Source organism: Solanum tuberosum, unplaced genomic scaffold (assembly GCF_000226075.1).
Source record: "Solanum tuberosum cultivar DM 1-3 516 R44 unplaced genomic scaffold, SolTub_3.0 scf00511, whole genome shotgun sequence".
NCBI lineage: Eukaryota > Viridiplantae > Streptophyta > Magnoliopsida > Solanales > Solanaceae > Solanum > Solanum tuberosum.
The window spans coordinates 318,055-329,038 of NW_006239438.1; the positions used below are offsets into that span (position 1 = coordinate 318,055).

At 33.0% G+C, this 10,984-nt stretch overlaps 1 protein-coding gene across 1 annotated transcript; it reads left to right on the forward strand.

The window, feature by feature from the left end:
- The first annotated feature begins 2,403 nt into the window (after positions 1 to 2,403).
- Positions 2,404 to 9,510, forward strand: LOC107058457 (uncharacterized). Its single transcript, XM_015304178.1, has 12 exons — positions 2,404 to 2,773; positions 2,868 to 2,929; positions 3,819 to 3,992; positions 4,445 to 4,565; positions 6,022 to 6,094; positions 6,892 to 7,113; positions 7,237 to 7,314; positions 7,430 to 7,651; positions 7,748 to 7,801; positions 7,894 to 7,956; positions 8,043 to 8,737; positions 9,142 to 9,510. The coding sequence occupies exons 6-12, from the start codon at positions 6,894 to 6,896 to the stop codon at positions 9,508 to 9,510; spliced, it is 1,701 nt and encodes a 566-aa protein (XP_015159664.1). The 5' UTR covers positions 2,404 to 2,773; positions 2,868 to 2,929; positions 3,819 to 3,992; positions 4,445 to 4,565; positions 6,022 to 6,094; positions 6,892 to 6,893.
- The last annotated feature ends 1,474 nt before the right edge of the window (positions 9,511 to 10,984 follow it).

Below are 10,984 nucleotides of genomic sequence, written 5' to 3' on the forward strand. Positions count from 1 at the left end.
ACTAACTATTCACCTTGTATGATGAAATAGTGTCAACATTAATATATATATATATATATAACCTATCTATACAACATAACATTTCGATGAAAAGATATCGCTCGAACAAGGTTAGCTCAACCCTGTCTAGGTGGCATGCCAACTAAGCATCCATGCACATAGATAGATATTACTACAAACTTCCATGTGGCATGCACATTTTTAATTTTTATAGCAAGTTGCACCTATTTCAAAAGACTTTACTTTAACCTCTCTTATTCTGTTTTTGTGGCGAATAGACTGCGTTATGAAATCGAAAAGATAGCAACAAGGATTATGATTAATTTATTTTTAAAATTTATGCTACTTTTAATGGATTTTGATTGTTTATATTCCATCTCCACAACCAAGAAATATAAAGAATAATCTTTAAAGCACATTTGTGTGTATATATTATATATAATAATAATTGACATGTAAAGTGAATTTTGGATGTGGCAACTCCAAAAGTAGCTTAAATTGAGCCAACTTATGGTTGTGCACATTCCTCATGTAACACACACTTTCTAATGTGTCAAAATGAGTCCACACTAGTCTCTTTTCTTTATATAAGCATATGGTTACCTCACCTATTCACACCACAAAATTAAAACATTAATTCTTCATTTTCCATATCAAAGAGATCATATATACAACATCCAATATCTTATATTTACTTAGAATGTCTAGCATTTTTAAGATTATCGGGTTTCAGAACAGAAGGTCATATTCAGATGGAGATGACGATGGTGATTATGACTATGCTCCTACAGCATACTTAGAAGGAGATGACGATGATGGAGATTATGATTATGCTCCTGTAGCATCCTTGAATGGAGATGATGATGACGGAGACTATGATTATGCTCCTGCAACATCTTTGGAAGGAGATGACGATGATGGAGATTATGATTATGCTCCAGCAGCATAAATTATTAGAGATTCTTGACAATGGTGAATCTAGAATAGACCCAACGTGTTTAGTCCAACTTAGGGACTTTGAGAATATAATTAATTAGCTTATTAATATTACATGTATTTTTCTAAAAATAATATTTTAGTAATTTATGCAGAGAGTGACATGGATATTGTTGTCAAGCATAGTCTCAAGTATTGATCATATGATCGTATCTTAATTAATTATTCCTATATAATTAGTCACGTGGTTATATTATAATATTATATGAACGAATTATATAATATAAAATAGCTTGCTAATATTGATCTAATTTAAATTGGGTCATTTATCTTCAATTAGTGGATTTCTTCTGTTAGCAGTAAAATTCGAAAATGAATTGTAGCTAAATGAATTTAAGAAACCAAAAAACAATTGCACGTAACAAGTCTGTAATTTTGGAACTTTTTTTATATAATTATTTAGTATAAAAAGAGATTTTACGAGTCGAGTACTGAGTGTCCCATTTTGATAAATGAACGGAATCTTGGGCTCCTTATAATAAAGTTTAAGCTAACTTTTGAGATAGATATAGGGTGAGCTAGGCTCAACCTAATTTAACATAGTATGCCACCTTGGAAACTTGGCACAAGATGGAAATAGCTCCGGTCCATAAACGTGCACGCACCAGGCCAAACAATGGGAACCACCGATACATAAAAGAATGTTTGGATCTGGGCGTGGAGGGATAATGAATGAAATTCTGGGCTTTTTATAATACTTGAGCAATCCTCTTTCTTTTAAGCTAACTTTTGAGGTGTGAGTTAGGTTCAAATCTAATTTAACAACAAAGATAAGTGTTTTATACGCAAAACAAAAAGACGGTAGCTTGTGATTAAAATTGTCAAAGTCTCAAAGATGAGTAACTTTTGTGATATAACGAAATAACTTTGCTAATTTATTTTTACTAGTTGAATAACTATTTAAGAAATCAATTTCGTAAGATGGCCTATGAATAATATATTGTTTTTTTACCTTTTTTGTCTATCTTTACTTACTTGTGTACTTTTTAAGAAACAATAAACAGAAACATAATTTTATGTCACTTCTATTAATTATAAGTCATCTAAATGCTGAAAATGAATAATAATAATACTCAATAGCAAAGGTAAATATGTACAAAATGATAAATTGTTTCTTGATTTTCTAAACTGACAAATTAAATCAAACAATTATTTTTAATATACTGAACAAATAAAAATGAACGGAGCCGACAATATTTCTTTTCCTAGAATCTAAGAATAACCTGGTTTAGATCCTATTCCAAACGAATGTAAAGATGTTACTGTTCTCATGCATGAAAGGGTATTTAATATAGTCAACATCTTTGCATGCTTTTGATGTCAAATTAAAGGACGTGTCAGTCTACATATTTAACCTTTTATATATTACCCTTATTTAGAAGTGAGACTTAAAAAGGATCAACACTGCATTATTTGATTGTACTAAACGCAGTACTAATTGTACATTTTAGAAAGGACCAACACTACATCTTTGTATTGTACTAATGGTAGTACTAATTGTACATCAATATAATAAATAAAACCACTTTCTCTAGAACTTTCTTGCTATACCTGACCAATTTCTAACCCTAATTGTCGCCTCCTTCGTAAAGTCCGACTATTCTCTCAACTCTTCCTTCTACTTCTCATCTCTTCAATGGTGAATCCGTCTGCTCCTTACTTTTTGCTGTTTGTCTACACACTTTAAAGCTGTCTCTCAAGCTTTCCTAAAGATCTCTGGTTGTTTCCGACGAGCTGCGCAGCTGCTTCTTCATGCTTTAAGTTTCTGTCCTCCTTGGTAAACTCGCTGTATTCTGTCAACTCTTCCTTCTACTTCTGACCTCTTCAATGGCGAATCCATCTGCTGCTTAGTGTTTTCTGTTTGTCTGCAGAGTTAAAATCTGTCTGTGAAGCTTTCGTCAACATTTCTCTTTGTTTCGGAAGACCTGCGCAGGTATTTCTTCCTCCTTTAAGTGAAATTTACAGGTTTGCTCCATCATTTGCTCTTTCTCCTATTCCTAATTTGTCTTCTGTTTTCCTCTTTCTCCGATTCCTAATTTCTCTTTTGTGGAGCATATTAAGCCATATTATACTCTATCTATGTGTGTGCTGCAAACTTCTGCTCAATAATTGCATGCATTGGTCTGTTGCACTGTCGTCACCATCGAACCACCACAGTCCCTACTTGGTCATAACAATTTTACATTAAATTTGTCAATATGTAGTTAACACTGCTGATAATTGTTAAAGTATCTGTTAATTAAGTTACATTTTTCTTGATAAATTCGACCTGCATATTTACAGATAAACTCGACAGAGAGACGCATGTCAAAATAAAATGTTTGACAAATATTTGGGACAAGTAGATAGATTGTTTGTTGCAAAAATCTATTATAGAAGATGAAAGTGTTACATCTTTTGTACTTACTGTGTGTCAATATTCCCCGTGCTTAACAGGATGGGAATGTATTACCTGCTCTACATTGTTCTTCTGATGTTACCCGCTTCAATTCGTTTCATCAATAGGTTAGACTATTTGGATGGAATATTTCTGCTGGTTCAATCACATTATACCAAGAATGCCACCTCAATTTCCCTGGTTAAACATACTGTCATTTGTCACATATGTTGTATCCCCGCATGTTCGGTATTCAGAGCTTCTATATGTCTTTGCCTTTTTTTCCCTAAATACTTGTCCAAACAAATTCCTTAACAAAACCAAAGAAAATATTTCATGTAATATAATTAATGATTCTTTCCATTTGTCCCATATGTATTTGTAACTTATTTCATATTGAATTTCCTGAAATTAAATATTCGTAAATACTCACTTTATTTCACAGGTAATTGGCTGCAACTCAACGCTAGAAATACCAGTGATACAGAACAGCCTGCTGGCTTCGCAGCAGCCTCTTCATTATCGCCACCTTAGAGGGATTGGTTCAAATGTTGACCCAATCTGTATATACATGCTAGCCACTCCACCAGATTCAGAGACATCGCAGGCGTGATTGCAGGTGCCTTATATGTTTTGTCCCATCATCTATACGCTTTTATACACCCACGAGGTATTCTCTCATATTCTACTTCACCTGTAACAAAAAAAATCTGCAACACAGTCAGAATTCTTATCTTAACCATTTGTACTATTGAGTGCAGTAGGAAACTCTCTCATAATGGTACTAGGATGAATTTTTCCTGCTTCATTTCTACTCCTAATTTAGTACTTCTGTTATTAATTTACTTACCGGTGGTTGCACATGACTTTTACTTCAACTCTTTTAATTATCGTTTCGCCTTTATTCAATTTTCCGGTTTTCAGGATACTACAAATTGTCAGTGGGTATTAAAAATCATTACCTGCTCCAAATATTTCATGTAATATATTTAATACTTCGTTTCAGTTGTTCCATGTGTAGTTGTAACTTCGTTCATGTTCAATTCCCTTAAATTGAATGCTCCTAAGCAGGGTCTGCAGGAGCCTCTTCATTATCACCAGCTTACAGGGATTGCTTCAACTTCCCCACGCAAACTCTATATACAGGCTAGCCACTCCACAACATTCACATACATCCCACACGTGATCGCAGGTATCTTATGTGTCTTCGCCCATGATCTATACAATTTGATACAACCACCAGCTATTCTCTCATATTTTACTTTGCCTCTAACAAAAAAAATTCAAATACAGTCAGAATTGTTATCTCGCCCATTGGTAGTATTCACTCCAGTAGGAAAGTCTCTCATAATTCTACTACCACCAATTTATAGTACTTCCTTTCTTCTGCTAATTTACTACTTCTCTTGCTGATTTAGTTTCCACTCTTTGTGCATCACTTTTCATTCAATTGTTTTAATTATCGTTTAAAGTTTGTCTGACTTTCTCTTTTCCAGGATAGTCCAAATTGTTAATGACTATTCAAACTCATTAACTGCTAGGCCTAGCATTGTAGGGAAATACTTGCTTCTAAGCTTATCATTACTTTGTTTCATTCGCTTATTATTTCTTCCTTCACAATTAAATATCTTTACAATATAAAATCCAAATACATATTATACTTACATAACAGCGAAAAAAGTAAATAACAAAAAGAAGCAGTGCAGCTAGGGAGATTTCTTTGGTAATAGTTTCCCTTACTTTCATTTTCGCAGTAGCTTTACTTCCGCTGCTTTGACCTGTTTCGCGGTTAACAATGAGGTAGACCACTGAATTTAACATGCAAACAAAGTGTTTGCTAAAACTGTTCATCCTCGGTATCACTTCTATATAAGTTGTCGATAGAAGAGCAGCTTACAGGCAAACATTTGCCACAAACTCTTCAATTTTAGGCTTTATGGATTTGGCTTATTCTTGCATGTATAACCAAAAATATAATGCCTTCTATTCATGGCTCTTTGTTCCGTTCCATTTGGGAATGGAATCATTTTACCGCTGGCCCCACAAATCTGGATGTTGCCCGCATTTTCAGTTGTACGCTTAAACAAGCTACGATAATTTGGCTCTAACATTAGCCGCTAATAGAAGATAGTTAAAAAAAAAAAAAACCGAATGTAACATCAATAGCAAATGGAGCCTTCAAATGATAAATTGGCTATACAACAGACTTGCACATTTAGTAGTATGACACCAAATGTTTCTGCTCAAACCTCAATCACTTCAACTCTGCTGATGTAGCTTCTTCTTCACAGCTTTGATAAACAAATTTGTGCATTAAACACTTATAGTAGTCAAATAGTCATGTGTATATATGAGCATCTGCAAATGAAAAGACACACTTAAAAGGAACACACAGTTTAATTTGTAATTGGTTGTAACTTCCCTGTCCACTTTTTCTGCCTTCCTCTGCAAACGAATACAGCAGCTTTAGGACCTTTGTTTCTCCCAGTTGTACGTAATGTCAGCTTTCTTCCGAATATTTAACTCATTCCTCCCTTCTCCGTTTCATTCCACGCAATTCTTTATGGTCTTATCTAATAAACCTCTTCAAATTGTACACAAACTACTATGAAACTTATTAATTTATTGGCTGATTTGTTTGTTCACAGGAAATTACTAAATCTGCTGTTTCTGCTTGTTCAAAGCTCTCCCAAAAACACAGAAAACAGAAATCCAGTTCAGGTAACAATGTTTTTGAACTTACATTTGAACAGCTAATTTTATCAACACTGTAGAAATTCTTTATAGCTATTAGTATAACATCTCTCATGATTTATACCTACCATAAAAGTCACATTTGCTTATGCTGCCACAATCTTTATCTTTTTGTTTACCTTAGTGTCAATATCAGTCTGTTGCATTAATGAGTTGGGTGAATTACCTTAATGTCAATATCAGTCTGTTGCCACATGAAAAATGTCCTTTAGCTTATATTTTATAGTCACATCATGGTGCTATGTAGGTATAGTTACATAGCAAATATGGTTTCTGCAATTTCCTTAGGTATACAATATTACTTTTTCTTTACTTTAACTCATTGATGAACTAATTATTTCAATTTTCCCAAATGTAAACATGATTAAATATTTGCAATAATTATCTTGCTTTAATGATGGTGCAAGACAAGCAAACGAAGTTATGTTTTCCATTCCCATTCTTCCAGTGATCAAAACTGTCCAGCACAATAATACGAATAGATTCATCCTTCGCAGCAACATAAAGTTCTTCATATGCCTTTTGAACTACCAAACACAATTCAAACTGTGAAAACATCTTCTGTTAAATAACTTCTCTTACATTTATTCTAAAATACAATGTTATGTCTTCCATCAAAATATTATAATGCTTATATGATGTTTGTCATTACTCCATATTACGCTCATGCTGGCACATGGGTTTTTTTGGTCACTTCTATGTATATTTGCTACATTACATTACATTCTAATTTTTTTTAACAAATCATCACCACCTTCAAATAGGAATGGAAGAAAATCCAAATAATCTGCCTACCCAACAAACAACTTCAGACAAAAATTTGCGTCGACGTACTAGATATGCGCAAATATCACCGGACAGAAAACAGTTATTTTTATCCCAGCTAAGAGCAAAAAGGGCTGAATCAAAAAGACAAAAAACCCTTCACCAATCCAATAGTACTGCTGCTCTTACAATTACCACTTCTTCATTATCTCCTCAACAAGGTTAGCTATGCATATTCTTATGTTCCTTCTGCCAAAACTATCTTTTAAATATCTATAGCTATAGTTACACGCTTCAACTGACCTACTCTTAATAGATTTACTTTCCTCATTTTGTTGTTGCAGCTTCCAAACCTACAAATGTACCATCCACTTCAAGTAGAAGAGACGATATAGTTACTTGCTTATCTACCTTCAAACAAGGTCAGTTCATAGATATTGCTTCACCTATTTCCCCTATATTCATTTCTAATAATTACCTAGCTATCTGTAAATATTTCCATTCGGTCAAATAGAAATGATCAATTACTTCAAACAGGAATAGAAGAAAATAGAGATAATGTGCCTACCCAGGAACCAACTTCTGATAGAAATTTGTGCCGACGTACTAGATATGCACAAATGTCACCGGAGAGTAAAGAATCACTTCTATCCCAGCTAAGAGAAAAAAGGGCTGAATCAAAAAGACAAAAAAACCTTCATCAATCAAATAGTATTGCTGCTCTTACAATTACGACTTCTTCATTATCTCCTCAGCAATGTTAGCTAAGCATATTCATTTCTTCCTTTTGTTAAATCTCTGTTGTAAATATCTAGAGCTATAGTTACACACTTCAACTAACTACAAACGTACCAGGTACTTCAACTAGAGGAGAACATATGGTCGGTTGCTTATCTAGCTTTGAACTAGGTCAGTTCAAAAATAGTACTTCAACTATTTTGAGTCTGTTCATTTTTCATAATTACCTAGCTATCTGTAAATATTTCTATTCCTCATACTAGGATCAACATCAGCTGCATGTCATGTTGCAAGCAAATTACCTTCAACACATTCTCCAAATAAAGGTATGCTTCTTTTCCCCAAAATCATTAAAAACAATGTCTTCTTTTCACTTTATATGTAACAAATAATTGCTTTTTACCTTGCACAGGTAGAAATAATTTAGAAATCAATCTACAAAATGATAATTTAGTGCCAAAAGATTACTTGCTTTTAAAGAAAGTTCCAAATTGCAAATTTTGTGTAGCAAAAAGGTTTCAATATGAATCACCAGGTTTTTGTTGTGATAATGGATCAATTAGACTAACTTCTCATAGGATGCCTACTGAGTTGCGAAATTTGTTCCTGGTTGACTCCAAAGAATGTCAACATTTTCGCACTTATAGTAGAGCCTACAATAATATGTTTGCCTTCACTTCACTTGGAGTACGTTATGATAAAGAATTAGCAAAGAGAAATCGTGGCATATATACATTTAAGGTTCAAGGACAAATGTATCACTTCATTGATGATTTGATACCCTCAACAGGAAAAGCAAAAAATTTACAATTATATTTCTATGATAATGAAAATGAGCTAACAAATCGAATGACATTATCAGATAATCTTAACGAGCTAATTGTTACAAAACTCATGGATATGCTCAAACTTAATCCTTATTCTACTTTTCTTAGGTCGTTAACAGTTGTTCCAAATTTATCTGAATTTTACATTGCTCTAAACTCAAGTTCCAATTTAGACCAAAGAACATATAACTTACCAACTGCATCTGAAGTTGGCGCAATTTGGATTGAAGATCAAATAATGATAAAATTCTCACACCACATATTCGAATTTACACTCATAGTAACAAAAGCGAATTAGTCAATTATTATTACGGATGTTATGACCCATTGCAATATCCACTTTTGTTTCCTTATGGTCAAAATGGCTGGCATTGTGGTATTAAAAAAATCAACAACACATATAATTATTCGAAAAACCAAATTTCTTGTGAATCTGAGCAACTACCAAGTATAAAAAACATCGCTTCTATTGATACACTCCTTCACATTGAGTCTACAGTTTTATCAAAAGGATTAAGAAAAAGAGAAACTGTTTCTTGTCGTGAATATTATTGTTATAAAATTCAAATAGAGATGAAGAACCAAATGACACTTTACATTCTGGAAGGGTATTTCAACAATACATAGTTGACCAATATATCAAACTTGAGACACAAAGATTAGATTTTGTTTTCATTTAATCAGGATCTATTTAGAGTTGAAGCCTTTCAAGGAATTATTGATTTATTGAGGCAAGGAGAAAGAGATGCTTCCAATATTGGCAGACAAAAATTCCTTCCTGGTAGTTTCATAGGAGGCCCAAGAGATATGCGTCGAAGATATATGGATGCCATTGCTTTGGTACAACATTTTGGAAAACCAGACATATTTTTGACGATGACTTGTAATCCTTATTGGCCTGAAATACAAGAACATTTACAGTCAATGGAAGAAGTTCAAAATAGACCTGATTTAGTTAGTAGAGTATTCAGAGCAAAAGTTGAAGAACTTAAAACAAATATTCAAAAAACCAACATATTTGGAAAGATTGCAGCTTTTTATGTATACAATTGAGTTTCAAAAACGAGGTCTTCCACATGCCCATTTTCTCATTATACTTATGGATGGATATAAATTGCTAACACCACAATCATATGATAAAATTGTATGCGCTGAATTACCTGATCCTCATATTGATCATCAATCTACACAAACTTGTGACCAAGCACATGATCCATGGTCCTTGTGGCTATTTAAAGCCTTCAAATTCTTGCATGCAAAAAGAAGGAAAATGTAAGTTTAAATATCCAAAACAACTTACTGAACAAACAACCAAAGGAAAGAATTCGTATCCTACTTTACAAAAGACCAAAAATGATCACACCAATCAAAGTTTAGAGGACACAACATTGATAATTCTTGGATTGTCCCGTACAATCCATTTTTACTCAAGAAATTCGGTTGTCATATTAATGTTGAAATATGTTCTGACATTAAGGTTATCAAAATACATTTTACAAATATATTTGCAAAGGACATGACAAAATTGCATTCTTTGTGCATAATAATGACACTAATGTAGAAATAGATGAAATCAAAGAATACCAATCTGCTAGATGGGTTTCTCCTCCAGAAGCTGCGTGGCGTCTGTTTGCTTTTTCAATAAGTGAAATGACTCCAAGTGTTTGCCAATTACAGTTGCATCTTGATGGACAACAATTTGTTTCTTTAAAAAAAACCAAACTATCGATCAAATAATAAACAATCCAATGATAAAGAAAACGATGTTAACAGAATTTTTTCGTATGATCAAAATGAATAACGATGCTATGAATCTTAATTTACTATATAAAGAGTTTCCCCAACACTTTGTATGGTCATCATCATACAAAATGTGGTCACGTCGAAAACAACGCTTTACTATTGGACGTATTGTCACATGTCATCCAACCGAAGGAGAAAGATATTATCTTAGGTTGCTTCTAATGAACATAAGAAGACCAAAATCCTACGAAGATCTACGTACAATCGATGGAAAATGCTACGCTACATTTAGAGAAGCTGCAGAAAAAAAAGGCTTATTACATTTTGATAACAGCTTAATTGAGTGTTTGTCTGAAGATGTAAGCTATCAAATGCCTTATAGTTTAAGAAGATTATTTGCAACATTATTAGTTTATTGTAATCCTGGTAACCCAAAAGAACTTTGGAAAAAATATGAAGACTGTATGTCAGAAGATTTTAAAATTATTTCAACTATTACAAAAAAAGATATCCACCAATTAGTTTTAAATCATATCAATGAAGTTCTACTTTCAATGGGACATAACATAAATGAATTCAAAGATATATTTGGAAATGTTAGCTTCTGTAAAACAACAAATGATGCCAAAGAAATATATTTCGAAACAAATATAATAGTCTCTGAAGAAGATATACATCTACAAAGCAAATTAAATGTTGAACAAAAAAGGACATATGACATAATTCTTGAAAGAGTATATTCCAATAAATCAGGAGCTTTTTTCATTGATGGTCCTGGTGGAAC